The 18,416-nt window shown below is 34.4% G+C and overlaps 3 protein-coding genes across 5 annotated transcripts; 2 read left to right on the plus strand and 1 right to left on the minus strand.

Moving 5' to 3' along the window:
* Nucleotides 1-679: 679 nt before the first annotated feature.
* LOC140979803 (uncharacterized) lies at nucleotides 680-7,779 on the plus strand. 3 transcript variants are annotated; one of them, XR_012175809.1, is made up of 16 exons: nucleotides 680-1,155; nucleotides 1,816-1,952; nucleotides 2,249-2,352; nucleotides 2,478-2,573; nucleotides 3,195-3,288; nucleotides 3,540-3,660; nucleotides 3,765-3,964; nucleotides 4,659-4,762; nucleotides 4,839-4,894; nucleotides 5,423-5,512; nucleotides 5,604-5,703; nucleotides 5,915-6,019; nucleotides 6,110-6,182; nucleotides 6,827-7,053; nucleotides 7,303-7,360; nucleotides 7,441-7,779. XR_012175809.1 is itself a non-coding variant. In XM_073445378.1 (16 exons), exons 1-16 carry the CDS (start codon nucleotides 749-751, stop codon nucleotides 7,494-7,496), a joined length of 1,977 nt encoding a protein of 658 aa, XP_073301479.1. In that variant the 5' UTR covers nucleotides 680-748; the 3' UTR covers nucleotides 7,497-7,779. The 3 variants fall into 3 exon arrangements, 2 of the variants coding, with proteins under 2 accessions (XP_073301479.1, XP_073301480.1); XM_073445378.1 differs by having other exon boundaries at nucleotides 6,827-7,002; XM_073445379.1 differs by having other exon boundaries at nucleotides 6,827-6,990.
* A 634-nt stretch (nucleotides 7,780-8,413) lies between these two features.
* Nucleotides 8,414-11,785, plus strand: LOC140979804 (hydroxyproline O-arabinosyltransferase 1-like). The gene is made up of 8 exons (XM_073445382.1): nucleotides 8,414-8,967; nucleotides 9,733-9,800; nucleotides 9,906-10,107; nucleotides 10,207-10,304; nucleotides 10,370-10,439; nucleotides 11,079-11,150; nucleotides 11,254-11,367; nucleotides 11,476-11,785. The coding sequence occupies exons 1-8, from the start codon at nucleotides 8,548-8,550 to the stop codon at nucleotides 11,533-11,535; spliced, it is 1,104 nt and encodes a 367-aa protein (XP_073301483.1). The 5' UTR covers nucleotides 8,414-8,547; the 3' UTR covers nucleotides 11,536-11,785.
* A 4,089-nt stretch (nucleotides 11,786-15,874) lies between these two features.
* On the minus strand, nucleotides 15,875-18,352 carry LOC140978670 (small ribosomal subunit protein uS17-like). The gene is made up of 6 exons (XM_073443864.1): nucleotides 18,216-18,352; nucleotides 18,072-18,112; nucleotides 17,888-17,988; nucleotides 16,343-16,487; nucleotides 16,175-16,264; nucleotides 15,875-16,096 (listed from the first exon to the last, which is right to left on the minus strand). Exons 1-6 carry the CDS (start codon nucleotides 18,225-18,227, stop codon nucleotides 16,006-16,008), a joined length of 480 nt encoding a protein of 159 aa, XP_073299965.1. The 5' UTR covers nucleotides 18,228-18,352; the 3' UTR covers nucleotides 15,875-16,005.
* Nucleotides 18,353-18,416: the final 64 nt, after the last annotated feature.

An 18,416-nucleotide genomic window follows, 5' to 3' on the forward strand; every position in this document is an offset into this window, starting at 1 on the left:
CTATTATTTTTACATGGGCAAGAGGTTATCATGCAGAATCAGATGACAATAATAAGCACTTCTAGCATTAAATTCCATTCCAGAGGTCTAAACATCTTAGGAAAAATAAAATCAAAATATTTTCTCCCAAAAAAAAAGTGGAAATTTTAAATTTTCATTATGCATATTTTTCTAAAAAAAAGAATTAAATGGAGTCAAATTTAATAATATTTTTCTCAAATACACCCTTGGTTACAAAATTTAAAAAATCATGTTCCTAGAAACATTTTATTTAATAAAACGAAGTTTAAGTTAATCATTTCTTAATAGTTAGTTATTTATTTCGTAATTATAAGTATTTTATTAGTGATTTTTTTCCACTTTTATGTTATAAAGTGTATCATCATGAATAATTTTATTTTTAAATGAGAATATATTAACATCACGATGCATTCCATAAATATTAAAAATTTAATTATTTAATAAAAAAACATTATGAAAAAGAGGGTTAAATTGATATAATTTTTTAGAATAAAGGATGAAATTACAATTATAATTAATATCGTATATAAAATTTTATAATCATGTTATTAAAATTACATGAGATTTTTTTTAACATAATTTTGACTAAAATTGAGCATAAAAATCACTTTAAAATAAAAATTATATTTTTTGTGGACGAAATTGATAATTAAGTAGTTAAACCCTCCTCCACTAGTACAGAAGTGCCTCGACTCTTCTCTTCTTCCTCGGTGTGCTTGCATGAATTATGGAACAACAAGGTTCTATCTTGGAGTTTGAATCTGATTCTTCCGCAAAACCCTCTTCATCTTCGTCTTCTCCTTCGTTGGAAGATATCTTGAAGCTTTTGAGGGGTCAAACCGACTCTCAACGCATGGCTGGCCTCTTTTTGGTCACCAAATTCTGCAACACCGGCGACCAGCAGCATACCATCCTCGAAATATACCGCGCTCTGGACCCCAATTTCCTTCTCCGTCTTTTGCTCACAGGTATGGGGAAAGGGACTGCTGCCGGTCGATGTGATGATGATAATCGTGACGTCTACTTGCGGTTGTCCGTAACCGTTCTCTCTGCCTTTGCTAGGGTTTCCCAGATTGCCTCTACTGAACAAATGCTGGAAAAATTTCCCCTCTTTTTGGAGATTTTATCAGAAAGGTACGTTGTTCACTATTTATTTTCCACAAGTTTCTTTTTGCCTCTGCTTATATTGTTCTGTTTAATCTAATGGCGCAAACGTTGTGATGTGTGCAATCACATGAGCAACATATGAATTAAATGGTGATATTCTTAATTTAGTTAAGTTGCTGTTAGCACATTCGGTTGTTTATATTATGATGAGGGTAAAAGTAAGGTTCCAGATCATGGAAATTAGCTTTCGTGATGTTTGTGGTTGGCATTGTTGTCTCTCGGTGGCAGAAGAAATTATAGACTTTTCTTGTCGGTATATCAATCATCATTTTCCATCGACGGGCCATGACCGCTTTTACTGAGCGCACAGATCACACTTTCCTTGCAAGATTATGACTTTTGGAAAGACTAGAATAGACTATTGACTGCCCTTCTATACATCCTCATGGAAGGGTCTTTTCCTTGGTTTGCATGATTTGTAGCTGTTAATCTTACTCATAACCTCTGCTTTGCTATTCCGAACAATAAGTATTTGCATGAACTGCTAGTTTTGTTGTCCATCTTCTATGTTTTATTTTCATGTTTGAATACATGTTATTCATATTTGCAAACTATGTTTTCGAGTAGAAAATTATGTTTCTTGCATGTTAATGTGGAAACTGGTTGTTTGATTTTTTGGAATTGCAGATCTAATTCAACTATCTTTGAAGAGTGCTATGAATTTCTAATATTAGTGTCTACTGCCCATGAAGATGGAGCCATAACCTTGTTTAAATCGGGAGGAATGAATGTTCTGGCTTCTCAATTGCCTACTTTACAAGATGGTGATTACTTTCCACCTATCATGATGTTTGTTTATTAATTGAATAAAGATGGACAAACGTCAGCAAGTGCTTGTGTTTCTTAATTACTTTGAGTTCTTATTTACAATCAAACAATTTGCATATTTTTAATCCGTACAGAAATGCTGCAACAAAACTTAATGAATCTGCGACATATATCAACAGCTAAAGTTGTCTATTTGGTCATTTACTCAAGCACAACACACGTAAAACAGTAGTCTATATTTTGCAATTTAACAGTTCATCCTGGTCAATATCTGATGCTAAATATGGTGTAGGTTCTCATGCTATGGAGCTTGCGATGAGACTTGTGCAGTTGATGATCAGCAAGCTGCCTGGGGAAACAGTTTATGTTGAGCATCCACATGAGCTATCAAAAATGGTGATTGCGTTTTGCCAATCTTTTTCACAATGTATGACATATGACCGCCAACTGGGATGAAACTATATCATACTGATTGTTATATTTTTTCTCTCATTTGAGCTCTTCTCTCATGGTGTTTCCAGGTAACTACAATCGCAAAGCAATTTGCCGTTCTGCACAATGCTTTAAAATTTGAGGCACTTCACCTCCTCTCTAATATTTTGTCATCAAATTATTCGGTATGTAAGTTCTTTATCCCTCCTTAGAAAATTCTATTTTATGCTGCATAATTATGAAGCAGAAGATTTATTCAATGCAATTGCGATGCCATGTAAGTCAGACATGGACCCATATTTTGAGGAGATGGTGTTTGGCCATGCACCTTGACATGTCTACACAATGATGTTGTGAAAGGATGATTGCTGATTCTTATGAAAACTATCGGTGTTTGTATCTCCCAAATGATGGTTACTTATTTTCTTTAATCAATATCTGTTTTCTTTTGACTAGTAAAACTGTAAAAGATGGATTGAAAATTAACTCCTATCCTAGATTTTGTAACTCACATGTTAGATCATCTTGTACTTTACAGGTTACCTTTCTTGCCAGCTTATGCAAAAGTATAATTTATTTTATGGTTTTTATTGAAAAAACCAAATCTCATCTAAAACTGAGGTCCAGTGTTGGATTATCTCTGTGAATCTCCCAGTCTTTTATGAGTGACCTATAATATATAATACATATTGTTCTACAACTAATCCAAGGATATATTATTTAACTACTGATGTATTCAGGAAAGACTTATTATTCTTTATCTCCTTGCCGTGTTTCTTATTATGGCATCGATAACCTATTTCTAGGTTGCTCTTCACGGTGTACTTCAGTCCATGGTGGTAGATAACTGGTCAACTTACTTGCGTGTTGGTGTTGTGGATGTTTTGCAGAATCGAGTTGGTATGCAGAAAATTCTAGTTCTTTTATTAATACCTAGCTCTAGATGTTATCGTTCTTTTGAATTATATTTCATATCTGTTGAGAATTATCCTAGCCGATAAAAAGTTCAGTTCATGTGCCAGCAGTTGTTCATGGTAGTTTTTTAAGGTTTCTTACTGGAATATAGTCGAACAATTATGGTCTTTTTCTGCAAACTATGCAACGTCGTCTGTATTTTCTTGTGAAGCTTATTTTTAGTTGTTGATCTGCAGCTCCTGAAGAGAAGCTTCAGGCTCTTGTTATAGCTGAGAGTGTCATATCCATGATCGGCGAGGATTGGCTGATTGGACCAATTACCTTACCTGCTGAAAAAAACTCTTCCCGTGCCGATCTGTAAGTGATTTGACGAACCATGTAATTATCAATTTGTTCTCTTTTACTTTCATTTAAATTTTCTTGTTGTAGGCAACATGAGAATTTTACTTGTATTTCTCCAGGTGTATACTGCTTGTCCTAGAGTCATCTAGGGTTGAAATAGCTGTTCTTTTAAATGAGCTAGCATACTTAAAATATGAAGATGACAAGAATTCTTCTATGAATGCTGAAGCCTTTCTGGTGAAGCTACGGAATCTTGGTGTTACCTTTGCTTTGGTAGAAAGGATTATTAAACTTGTCGCAAAATTTGGTGAAAGTGAAGGTACTAAATCATAATATTGCTGCCTCTGTTGTTGTGCTCCTTTTTCCATCATAAAAGATGAAGTTAGGAAGTTTTTCATTGATTATGTCCATATACTCTATTGATTGTAGACCTTAAAGGTTAATACAATAATATTAAGTGTCGTTAGAGAAGGTGCATACTAATTGACATATCTTAGGTTATGCTATGTTCATGGACAGATAAAGGGCGAAACGGAGAGGGCGGGAGACAGAAAGAAATAACTAGCTACTTTCCTACTTTTCCGACATGCTCAAATTCTACTTATTTATGTATTCAGTATTCACCTTGATAAGTTATACAGCTATTTTAAACTTATGTAATGTCATTAGGTTGATGTTGAGCAATTTTTGAATAACACTATTGAATCATTGTTTACTGTGGGAAAAAAAAAACAAAAAAGCCATGTTATCTTAGATTTTTATCAATAAAGCTATTGGAAGGCCTATAAACTCCATTGGGTTTGAAGAATTCAACTTTTGTGGTTTCTACTATATCTTAGCAAAATGCGGACTATGGCATTGCTCATGAAATTATACTTGGCGGTATGCTTTTTAACATTTAAGCTCACAGTGATAATGCAAGTTGTTTTCTTGTTTTATTACTGTCGAATGTATAGTAGTTCTTAGTGGCATGTGTTCTTTACATTTCAGCTCACAACAGAATTTTTTTTCAGAATCCAATTCTAATTCAATCATAACTGAAGGCACTTTCTCCAAAATCCTTGGTGGTCTTGATGAGACCATAGGTGTGATTCTTGATTATTTGCAGGAAGCAAAGGTATACCATGTTTTTCTTGAAGCATTTTTTCAATTTGATGCACCATCATTAAATTTTATAATCATGTTTCCTGCAGGAACATGGGCATAAAAAAGGAGATGATCTTTTAGCTTCGGTCAGAGTAGTTGGGAGGTGTGTGTCCATAATTTATTTTGATCCTCCGCTCTTAGATGTCACCTGTATGTATCTATTATTTGATTTGATGTAAATGACTTCCTTTTGTTCTTAGAATATATAAGTTATGCCGTAGAAGTTTCTACTTCTTTGTTTCTCATTCCCTTCCTAATGGGACATGTAGATTATTTTTCTTTTCACGGATAAAATGCCCATTTTGTGCACTGAAAATTTTCGGAATGAAAAGAGACAGTAAATCAGTTCAAAAGTTCCAAACAAGTTCGAAGATAGACAAGCTCACTGGGAGCTCCCATATACAACCACATTATGAAAGTGAAGCATTGACTAGGAACTCGACAGTTCTTCCTCATTTCAAGAGAGAGAGAGCTGATTTCCTATTAAAGTTAACAGACAAAAAAGGTTCTTAACTAATCAAACAGAGTCTATTCAGGTTTTAGCATTCAGACAAACATAACATGCATAGCGGTCGCTTAGTTATGAAAGATTGAAATTGTAATTTAGTCATCATGACTGTATTGTTTTCAGCTATCTTGCAGAAGCACCTGATGCATGCAGAGAGAAAGTCGGGCAGCTTCTTGGTTATATGCTTTCAATTGAAGGGGATGACGAGCCTAGGTTTGGCACTCCTAATCAAGTTCACATTTCTTGGAACTTCTCCTTTTGCAAAGTTATTGACTAGACTCTTTGATATGCCTTTGAACGTCAGCTCCTCTTATTCCATTTGTTTTCTGTTCCCGATGCTGTGCCAAATAACCATGACGAGTGATGGATGTAAAATGGTTGCCTTTACTGGGGCTTTCAGACCGGTAAGCAAATTTTTGAGTAATTTGGTGTTTTTCTTCGCCTACAAATACTTTTCTCACGTAACAAGCCAATCTTATTGAATATTTTAGATATGATCATTTGTTGTCATTTTCTTTGTGCTAACAGAAATTTATAATAAAAAAATGTTTCAACAATTCAGTGTCTTATCATCAATCGAGAACTTTTTTGTGATTTTACTAATTTTGTTTGCAGGTTTTTGGGCACCTTATTTCATTGATTGATTCTAGCAGTTGTAAGATTGAGGATGATGGGACCATATTATTGGCATGCGACACCATTATGAATTTCCTATTAAAGGTTCGAAATTCTCGAAATTCGTTACAAATGAAAAGTGTTAGAAGGTTTATGCAAAACTAGTACAAAAAATTCATTTTCTTTTGTGAATAGAGAAAGGAACTTCACTGCTCCTTGGATGATCCTAGTTATATCAAGCTTTTGCTAGCATTGCCCCACTGGACAGGTTAGTATCTCTCTCTAATAGCTTGAGTGTTCTCTTAGGGTTGTGTAAAGTGAACTTATCCAAGTCATTAATAGAGTAATCAGTTCTAGAATCTTGATTTTCAAATGAAACTTTGTTGATTAGACATCAGAGCGAAGATGAAAAGAATTAGTTAAGGTGGCATTAGAAAGAAAGTGGCCCATCTACAATGGTGAATGCATCCGGATGGGTTATAATTTGTTATTTTTGTTTTTTAAGATTGGTTGAAAGAATGTTTTATCCTACAATTGAACATTTTAAATTTATTAACGTATATTTCTAATCATAAAACATGTCAAGATACAGGCAGTGGGATAGCCTATGATGGAGAGTGAATGCTTATTGTGGTCATATGTAAAACACAGTTAGGAAGAAAATATGGATCATGGGCTTAACAACTTTGAACCTTAATTAAGACTATGATGGTCTTTCTAGTTTAAGTTAGAGGATTGGCCTCGGGTTTTAAGATTTTTCATAAAGTTCATTGGATTAATGAAAGATATTGTTTTTTCATATCGACTGAGCCACGTGCTTATTATACATTGTCATTTCATTAGTTTGTTTTTAAAAAAGTTTTAATTTAAGTTTCTGTAAGGAACTCGGTTGACATTATACATGATATGTAGAGAACATGACGGACCCATCCTCTATAATGATGGCATCTACCATTTGTGCACTAATACTTGATTCAACTTCCGAGGAAGCTCTTCTACAGCATACGAATTTCAACATAGACAATCTGATTAGTCTTTCACTGCTTATGAAGAGAAGCTTGGCTACCACTGTACCGGTAACCTCCATGGTGCTTCCTCCTTTTCTTTTGTTTGGTTACCCGTAGGACAGTAATCTCCAGGTTACTTGATTGAACTTCTGAGCCAGACTTTCATTTCACTTCCAACTGAAACGATAAAAGAAGTTTTCGGTTGCTTTTGCATAAGCCCATCAAAATTATATTGTTTTGTATCTTAGAGCAATACCATCCAAAGAATATGTTCGCTGTCGGCTTTCAAACTACCATTCCACAACAAACCAAAAAAAATGTGCAAGTTTCCATTTGTTTGGTGATGTATTCACAGCCTTTAATTTCTAATGTAAAATTCAGGACTTGATGGTTGGGAATAACAACTCAGAGGCTGATCTTCATGAGATAATTGCTTCATGTAAGCGGTCTTTTCGAGTTAAAATAGAACTTATTTGTTCTTGTTTACGTAACCAGCTCCAACATGATACTTTGACGCAGGCTATTCTAGTTGGGCAGATCGGTTTCCTCGCATCAAAGGAGTGGTGGAGAGATGACCCAGTTTGATTGCGAATTGGCCACTTAAGGGGGACGTGTGTCGAAGATTGCTGCAAAAACCAAGAACTTCTGTTTTCTTGAATAATTTGGATTGTCCTGTTTCTCCTGTCTGTGGCGCTGGTTCATGGATTTATGTAAATTGTTGCTGAAGAGGAGTAGAAATTTGTAGTAGTCACGAGACTCGAGAGTAAATGATACAACCACTTCAAATTAATTAATTTTGATAATCATTTTACGGGTATGGGATTATAAAAATATCCTCGTTGATGTTTTTTCTTTCTATTTCTGAACTTCTAATAAAGTCTTTTTTTTTACTATAAATTATTTCTTGAATTACAAAAGTTATTAATATTCGTAGTATTTTCAAAATTCTAGTAGATGTAGAAATAATCCCTTAAAATTTGGCCGATACGGTAGTTAAAAGAATCAATCAAAGATTGCCAACATCATTAATCTCTCAATTCTACATTTGTAAACTATATAAATAAAGAACCATATCATATTTTTATGCCTAAAAAATGAAAAACAAGTGGCGTGATTTGACCAATACAAGTGACTCTGTCTCGTTAATTTCTCCTAGTCTACTTGCGTACTTTTTTCTTCCCAAGAAAATCACTACAAGAACCCTATGTCCTATAGTCAACACTCTCAGCTTCCAAATATTATTACTAATAATAAAAACAATATATATATTAATAGAATAACTCCCTTGTTAGATGATGTCACGAATCTTTTTCTGTGAGACGGATCAATCCTATCGATATTCACAATAAAAAGTAATACTAGTAATATTTTTTCATGGATGACCCAAATAAGAGATATATCTCACAAAATACGACTCGTTAGATCGTCTCACACATATTTTTATCGTATTGTTAATAATTTACTCCTTGGCAGCCAAAAAAGTCTTTCATCCATTTCTACCAAACAAAAGAAGGCAGCCCACTCTTATTAATTTATAATTTTTTTCATTTTTCTGTCCATCGAAGGAACACAGGCAAGAATCAAAATTCAAGCCTACGGGGTTCTTCTTCGTCTCCTCTCACTCAAATGGGGTGTGGGAAGTTGTTCTTTACGCTGGTGGTCACCTTGTCCACCGCACTCATTACATACAACATCATTATTTCTGCTAAGGCATCACTCAAGCAGGATTTCCCCGGGCCTTCTTCTACAAAGTCACGTTCTTCGTTTTCTCAAGATCCCATCATCAAGATGCCCACTGATTTATCATCCTCGTCTTCGGCCGGCAAGAAAACCAAAAGGCTTTTCCACACTGCTGTTACCGCCTCTGACTCCGTATACAACACGTGGCAGTGCAGGGTGATGTACTACTGGTTCAAGAAGCAGAAGAATAAGCCCAATTCCGAGATGGGTGGCTTCACTAGGATTTTGCACTCCGGCAAACCTGACAAATTCATGGATGAGATTCCCACCTTTGTTGCTCAGCCGCTTCCTTCTGGGATGGATCAGGTTTCGTTTTCTGTGTTTATTTTCTCAGGTGTTGTTCATCGTGGTGTTTGTTTCAAGTCAACTATGAGGTGGACTTTGAAACAAAATCGATTCTTTATTCTGATTCAGTATCTGCAAGGCCAGTTCTTCAGGCTTGTTTAATTATTGCTGTTATGGTTGGTAGCCAATCAAGTTAGTTTAGCTCGGAGGAAGCAAAAAAATGTGCAATTAATAAAATGTTCGTGTTTGTTATTTCTGGGGAGAGATATTGGCAGAGGTCTTTGAATACATCAGGAGCTTCCTCTGTATGAACTAGTGAAAGGGAAATATGTGATATGTCCCCTTCAGAAACATTGATGATGGAATCTCTTCTGCGTATCAAAATTATGAAATCATTTTCGTATATGGACTGCACATGTTTGCCAGATATGTTGGTAGTTTCTGGATGGTAAAATATTTACGTAGCGCCAACAATTCACAATTTGCAAGGATGTGAGGTTCACATGCATAATCATTCATAAGGTTATGATACCTTTTTCCAAAGCTCAAACAGTTTTTTCTTTCTTCACTTGCCCAAGCAGTGCTAGCACACGTAGTTCCAAGTCAGTCACCAAAGTTATACTTATGGGGTAGGCGGTAGCTGATTGAATCGTTTGGCAGTTAGAAACAACTTGATGGATGGAAAGTAATTGGCTCATAGATTTGTTGATTAAAATTTAGAATTGTAACTTTTAGAATCTTGTCTGATTCTTTCCGCTTATCTTTTGTCCTATTCAACAATTTCAGGGTTACATAGTTCTGAATAGGCCTTGGGCATTTGTGCAATGGCTTCAGCAAGAAAATATTGAAGAAGAGTATGGAAACACATACCAACTTTCTTATTCCCCATGTCATGATCACCTTACAGTTCCATGATGTAAGAAAATAATATATAACATAATTGTGCTGACATTATGCAGCTATATATTGATGTCTGAGCCAGACCACATTCTGGTGAAGCCCATCCCAAACTTATCTAGAGATGGTCTTGGAGCGGCTTTTCCTTTCTTTTACATTGAACCTAAGAAATATGAGGCTGTTCTGAGGAAGTTCTTCCCCGAGGAAAAGGGACCAATAACTAACATTGACCCAATAGGGAATTCTCCTGTCATTGTAGGAAAGGTATCTATTCTTTCTACGAGGTTCACTGGTGATAAATTAATTCTCTTTCTGTTCATTCATGCAAGATGTGCCATCTTTAATTTAATAAAATGATTTTAGGATTCTTTAAAAAAGATAGCTACCACTTGGATGAATGTTTCCTTGGCTATGAAGAAGGATCCTGAAACAGATAAAGCTTTTGGATGGGTTCTTGAGATGTAAGTGACTACATTAGGTTTCTAAATGATTAGCTTTTCTCTAAGTTCAACTTTTGCAAATGTAGGTATGCCTATGCTGTTGCATCAGCAGTTCATGGTGTGGGTAACATCTTATACAAGGAATTCATGATTCAGGTCCGGAAAATTTTTTATAATTTCTAGAAGTTTTCTTTTAAAAACAATATATTCCTTCTTTAAACATTAGGTGTCTAACATGGTTTAGAGCAATTCTTATCGGTTCTCATTAGATGTCATATTACATGTGAATATCGTTTTGACTTGCACATCCAATAGCTGGTAAACTCATCTTCGAGTATTAATCAAATCATTAAATAAACACATAAATGCACTTCATCCATGTAAAGTTTTCCTATTTTAAAGTTACAAAATGATAAATAAATCTACTGATGAGAAATTAAGTGATAACTTAATTGTTTCTTTTACTTTTACTATATTATACTTCTATCAAATTAGAGACTTGAATTGCAATTTGTTATCGCTGGTATATATCACTAGCTAAGACTATGTTTCCTCTTTCTTGGAATTTTCTCTCTAATGTGCTTGCTCCATAGCTTGAAAAAGTAGTACACTACATATAGAACCTAGTGCATTTAAACCCCTGATAGTCCTCTAGCCATTCATTTTCATTTCTTTGGATCAAAGAATTTGGATTTTGATCGCCATTTGTTGATGGGTGATACTTGTGCTTTGGAGTCTCTGCCATTCATGTTGGTGATGAACTAAAAGTTGTCCGTCTTTCAAAATTTCCTGCAGCCTCCATGGGATACAGAAATTGGCAAAGCTTACATAATTCATTATACTTATGGATGCGACTATGATTTGCAGGTATTTCTACCCGACGGGCTCTTTGTTTTGTTATTTTATCGTTATTGTTTGAAAACTTGTCAGCTTTTTTTACATTCTTAAATTTATGTTTCACATCCTTCAGGGTAAGTTGACATATGGAAAGATTGGAGAGTGGAGGTTTGACAAAAGATCATATGACAGCACCTGGCCTCCGAGAAACCTTTCCATGCCACCAGCGGGTGTCCCAGAAAGCGTGGTATGTTTTCACTCTATAGAAAACTTTAGTTACTAGTGTTCTATTTGATATCTTTTCAAGTGTTGCTCCGTCATCACCGTTATATTTTTCTATGATATGATATGGCAGGTTACTCTGGTGAAAATGGTGAATGAAGCCACTGCCAATCTTCCAAACTGGGGTTCTTAAGATGATACACTGGCTTACTCTGCTGTTTAGAGTGAGAATAGCACGAGGAAATATATTGGTGGCGACTTTGAAAGAAATTATGAACTTTACAAGTTTCACTAGTTTTATTTAGAATGAGAGATCGTGGGCTCTATATATACACTATAAACAAAAAATTGTATGGCAAAAGTGTACATGGTATACTGAGTTGCTTGCTTGCTAGTTTTTCATATTACCGGTGGTGGAAAACGCCCACAAGATTTTCTTGAGATTTCGGGAGAGCAATCTTAACGGGGAACTTTATGGTGGATTTAATGTTATTGTCGAATTCAAGTCGAAGTAGGAAGTGAACCATTAATTTCCTAAAGTTTTTCCATTGCACCAACCACTAATTTCCAATGTACACCATAGCTAGGTATCATTATTTATCATATTCCTGCTGCTGTGTTGAGTCTGTAACATGTTTGATAAATAAATTTTGTATTAATATCTTTTTTTCTGTGTTTATTATATCATGTAGGATTAATGATGACTTGGTTATTTTCCTCATCTGCTTTACATCATGCAAACAAAAGTTGACAGAATAAGTATTATCTCTTTCACTCCTGAATTTCACATACTTCTAGCCACCGAGGCTTTATCTGTGATCAAGTCATTCTGTCTTCTTTGTTTCACGTGTACAACAAGATGGGTAATCTCAAACTAGATAGCTAAAGATTCATTTGAAGAGATGAAACTACTTGGTGTTTCACTAGATAAAAGGTTGTACAGTTCAATTATTATGACCTGCATTACAACTGACATATGCAAGTTGCAACCATGGGGAGAGTATACTAAGAGAAGTAGAAGCTAAAGGAATTTTTGCGGGGAGAGAAGGTTGTATAGGTGCTCAAAGAGTTTTTTATGGAATTTTTTGTAAGATGTTTTTTTCGTCTTTTTTTAAAAAATACCTAAATTTGTTATATCACTCATAATTTATTGGCATTTGAATTGTATTAATTTAGTTCTTCATGGAATAATTATCAGTATGTTTAGTTAAGCTTTTTAACTTTTTGATGTTTGGTTATGAATTTCAAATCTTTACATTTGTTTTTTGTTGGGAGTTTCTCGTTTTATTTGTGAAGCTTATTTTCGGAAATGTTGGCTTAAAATTTAGGTCTCAATTTTCACCAGAAATTTTTTAATCTATCGTGCTTTTATGTATGCAATTATAGGCTTACTTCTTATGCTCAATTATATTACTTTTTTTCCCCTGTTCGTGTGTGTGGATAGAAAATTATATGTTAGAGAAAAGGAGCAGACTGTCTCCTGCACATACCATTGAATTGTAAAATTGTATCCATTTTGAACAACATTTATTTATCTGTTATAGATGTTGTATTATGGTAAAATAGTTATTTAATCGAATCTTTATTGGTTCCGAATTAATTCTGAAGCAACCTAACTCATCAACCATCAAAATTCATATAGGTTGCGATCATTAAACACATGCAACTGCGTGTGTGTCGTCTACTAGTTTAAATAATATTACGATATTCCAATCAAACTTTTCAGTGTCGTCTACTAGTTTAAATAATGTTACGATATTCCAATCCAACTTCTCAGTTAAATCAGTCCAATCGAACCGTTTGAACTGTTTTTTAAATAGATCAATTTGATCATCAGTCAGATTATGAAAATATTAATTTAAGATTTTTATTTACTTATATATGTTGCTCACAATTAATGAAGAATGATGCTATAAGGCATCATTTAATTAACTTGGGAAAAAATGGAAATGATCGAGGATTTCAGTTGTCATGGAAATAATGGAGTTTAGTTATGTTGTTTACTTCAATTATTTCTGCTTGGTGCAGCTCATGGGTATGACCTGATAACCGCATACGCTTTGTTCAATTTACTGGAATTTGTTCAAAATGATCATATTTGTTTCATTCATTCATATGGTGCGAGGTTTTCAATTGTATTCAGAGGGCTTACACTTACTGATATAGAAGAATTGAATTGAGTAAAAAAGAATGGCTATGCTGCACGTGCACAATTATTTTTCCCAATCTAATGTATTCATCATTCGCTACAATAGAAGCAATTGAATCATGTATAAATTTTAATTTTTCGTAATTGTACTTTCATGGCGAGATTAGTTTTCGATAACTGCAGATATAAGCTTGAGAAAGGTCGAAGCAGAGGAAGAGGAGAGATTGAATATTCAAAGGGAGCAAGCATCAAGTCGTTATAGTCGTGTAGAATAGAAAGATCACCGTGATAGGAAAAGGCAGCACCCTGCTCTTCCTTGGTAATTTACATTGCAAGGTCCAAGTGAATTGTTCTCTCTTTTTTGTCTATGAATATGTGATTTGCTGTTTTTTAGGATGTTCAGTAATTGCAGGCTGAACTCCTGTGATAGCAAACCAAATAGTGACTACTGCAGTATCTAGTGGTGCTTTCGGCAGAGGAGTGTGAATTACCTAAAACACAGAGTGATGTAGAATAGTAATGATATACTAAATAATCAATGAAAATAGTTGAGATGCTTTAAACCCTTTCCCCAATGCACACCAAAGAAAAAGAGAAAAATACAAAGAATAGCACTCTAGGAATGGATATGCTCAAGTAGCAGTCGATGACTTTCAGGATACACATGTGATGTTTTGAATTAGTGAGGCTCTTATTGCACGCACGGTAGTCTAATGAAGCTTATGCGTAAAAAGAAACAGAGATAACATTATTAGTTAGCAGATGAGACCACAAAGCATTGAATAGAGGCAAATAAGGTGCAACAGAAAGAAAAGAAGTTAAACTGGCCATGCTTGTATAGAAGATTTCCAAACCATTTAAAATCACAAAATAATTCAATCGCTAACTTAATACCTTACCATTTCCTTAATATGCTCAGGTGGACTTTTTGTTAAACGTCATAAGTGCATCAAATGTACCAAAGATTGAATTTTGAAATAATGTTGATCATTACTCGTCAAACAAAGAAGATAGAATCCGGGTGAGTTTATCAACAGCGATGAAAGAAAAACACATAGAAGATAGAAAAGTTACCTCTTAAGTGTCATGGAGTGTCAGTATTCTCAACAACAGAACCTTAAAAGAAGAACTCCAATTCAGACATCTACCAAATTACCACTTGAGTGTAATCAATCGTTCTTCCAATTTCGTTGCTGGGAAAATTTATCATTTCTTATTTGAAAAAACAAGATTTAAATTTGAAAATTTAAAAATTTTTTTAAAATAAGCGTAATTATTTTTTACAAAATTTAAGAATTAAAACATATTATTTACATTATTAAAAACCTGAAAAATTAAAATTAATTTTATCATATATTTTTTTATATCATTTCAATAATATATTTGTTTTATACAAACCACATAAACTCTTATATAATTAATTAATTAATCTTAACGAACACAAAATGAATTATTAAAATAAAATAATCAAACATAACATCTAAATATTAAAATTTAAATTCTACGAAATAAAGTATTTCAAAATTAAATATTCAACTACATTCTAATTTTATAAATACAAAATAAATTATTATTGAATAAATAATTGTTCAATATTTATGACAACTATAAGAATATATATCAAAAATTAAATAAATAAAATAAAAATTAAATAAATTTGTCATGTAATCCAACTATTACATATAAAGATGATAAAAAGATAATAATTAAAAAAAATTATAGATATTTTTTAATTTTATTTAAATCCAAATCCTATTAAATCTTACTAGTTTTAAAATCCAGTCAATTTCATTTTAAAAATCCAAATCTATTTTGAAAATCTAACTAACCAAACGATTAAAACAATGATTCACAAATCCAAATCCAAATCCAAATCGTTGCTTCCAAACATAGGGTAAAGATTTGTAGAAATAAAACAGGTTTTTGCTCTAAGAGGTATAAACCGATCAAGGGTCGTGGTTTTCTTCCTCAATCTCACCCACGATCACCGCAGAAAACGGCTTCCCACCCACGATTGTTGAAGACCGAAGTGTTTTTTCCAAGTGATATTGGTCACACCAAACATACTGCCATACCATAAAAAAATATTAATTTTTCAAGAAAAAATTTGAAAATCGGTTACGTTCATTTCCAAAACACTAATTTATATCGAATCAAACTTGAAATTATCGAGTTTGTATTTCTCTATTAACCAACTCAGTAATTAATTCTTTACATAGCCCGATTATTCTTTTTTTAAAAAATTTCATTCTTTATATCATCCTATATTAATTTTTGACAAATAATCCCCAGCCGGACGTTTTCCAACATGTAATGTTGTTAATTCGAGCATGCAGCTTCTGTTGGAATACTAATTCATCGTTCAATTTTTCTAGCAAAGCCAAACGAGATTCGAGAGATTTCAATTACTGGGTAAAACAAAATTTGGGAAACCAACAATGGCCGATCCAACTAAAGTAAAAGTCTTAAAAAAACATCACTCGGCTTCGTAACAAGAAAAACAGACGTCTGTCATCACATCCCAGTAAAGGCCTTCTTCCCACGACCAGAAGAACCAGCTGGTATAACCTTAAGAACATTAAACCTCACAGTCTTTGACAAGGGCCTGAATGGCAAGTTAATTCATCACAAATAAATTACAGAAACCAAGTGAAGAAGTAGAGGAAGACGGGTTGACACTTGCCTGCACTGGCCAATGATAACATGGTCTCCCTCTTTCACACGAAAGCATGGGGATATGTGTGCAGGAATGTTGGAATGCCGCTTCTCATACCTAAACAACTACATAAATTAATCAAATCCACGGAAACAAAACATTTTTAGATCATTAAAAATCAAATATCATTCTTGCCTCTGGTACTTTTTCACCCAATGCAGATAGTTCCGACGAACAATGATAGTTCTCATCATCTTAGCACTGTGGCATGTCCCGGCGAGGATACGACCTCTAATAGACACACCTCCAGTGAATGGACATTTCTTGTCAATGTATGTACCTGCAGAAAGGGAAAATTGAGACCACAACAATGAATAAACAAGTATCGTTACAACCATTTTAAAAAATACGGAAAACCCCAAATGTTTGATTCAAACAAATTCTATCACCATCAGATTGACTGACGAGCAATGGCTACCGGGTAACAGCAAGGTTGTAAATAACGGGAGGCAGTGACGGGGCGGTCAGTGACCGCCTACCGCCTCGGCGGTACCCAGACGGTTGAATTTTTTTAAATAATTTTTTTATAGATAATCATACAATATAGATAATCATATATCATCATTTTTTATGTAAAATGTACAATTAAATAATATTTAAGCACAAAGAAGCTTCATACAATATAACATCATCTAGATAATGTGCAATTAATAAAGATTCATCATCATATTAATGATATTATGTTAACAAAATAATATTATTACTTTTATCAAAAAATTAAGTTTAAATTTGAAAGTTTCAATCAATTATCCATTATTAGAACAAGTAATAGACTAAACATAACTAATCTTCCGAATCATCTACATATACATCATCTACTACATCAATGAGCTCTCATCATCAGACTCAAAATTGTTGAGTATGTTTTTAAAATTGTTGACTAGATTTTTAAAATTGTTGGCTAGGTTTTTAAAATTGTTGACTACAATCTAAAAATCTTGATTGCCCGCCTGCTCGCCGCCTCGACAACGCCGTATAGCTTGAGCCGCCTAAAACACCCGCCTCGTGCATAGGCGGTGCGGTCGAGGCGGCCGCCCTACCATTTAGAACACTGGGTAACAAGCTCACCAATGCAACCTAATCACGAAAGGTGCAGACTAATATCAACACGAAACTACAGAACATTCCACATCGTTAGCACATAGCCAAAGCCGAGGGACAATCATAAAGTGCTTTACAATAATCAAATTATTCTAGGATCTTAGATTTTATCCACATAAACAAAACCAAGTCCAATAGCAAGCAAACAACAAAATAATTACAAACACATTCACTACTTCACAGATGATAGTTGTACTAGCGGGCCCAATCACAAGTCAAAATCGACACCCCGAGAAGTGAGAAATTTGACCGCAGTAGAAGCAACTCGTACGAAATCTATTAGTTTCTTCCCAGAACCAATTGCCAATACTAGAGTGAGCAAGCGAGTACCAGTCAGATGCAATGAGAACAAAAGCCATCTTATTTATATAAACCATTAATTTCTTCCCAGAACCAATTACCGATGCTAAATCAGGACCAAGCCATCGTATTTACAGTCAAATAATATTAGAACAAAAATCAACAATGATTTCGGCAGTAAACTAAATAGAAGGCATGGATTAACTATAACAAGGGCTTATTAAAAGTTATTAATGATAAAGGTTGGGCTTTCCGTATAAAAATCGGGTAAAAGGACACCTTCAATAGCCTCTCGAGGAGTCTTGAACCCTAGCCCGATGCTCTTCCAGTAGCGGTTGCCTCCTTTACCGGGTACCTTGCCCTTTCCTGACTTCTTCGAGCTGCAATTTCCTCAACACTCAAACAAAGTTTTACAAAAACGTACCTAACTATGAACAACACAAATCTATAGAAAATACGTTACCAAAGGAAAACCTTGGGCTGCTTCAAAAATGCCTTCTCAGTCTGCAAAACCAATCACCGGACCGATAATTAGTAATGCAAAATAAAAGAAAAAATAGAAGATACGAAGGAAGATAGGCAGTACGTGCTGGAAACATAGTAGTACCTGTTCCGCCATGGTTGTCTTCTGGCTGCGGAGTGCAAGAAAGAGGGCACAATGAGAGCAACAGCTGAGGAGGTGGCGAAACTGAGTAAAAGAAACCCTAATTCTTATTCTTATAAGGCAAATGCCATTGAGACCGACGAAGCCCGTCGCAGATTGGGCTCAAACAAGGCCCAAAAGATTTAATTTCGTTTATAAATAATT

The sequence above is a fragment of the Primulina huaijiensis genome, chromosome 6, assembly GCF_012295235.1.
Source record: "Primulina huaijiensis isolate GDHJ02 chromosome 6, ASM1229523v2, whole genome shotgun sequence".
NCBI lineage: Eukaryota > Viridiplantae > Streptophyta > Magnoliopsida > Lamiales > Gesneriaceae > Primulina > Primulina huaijiensis.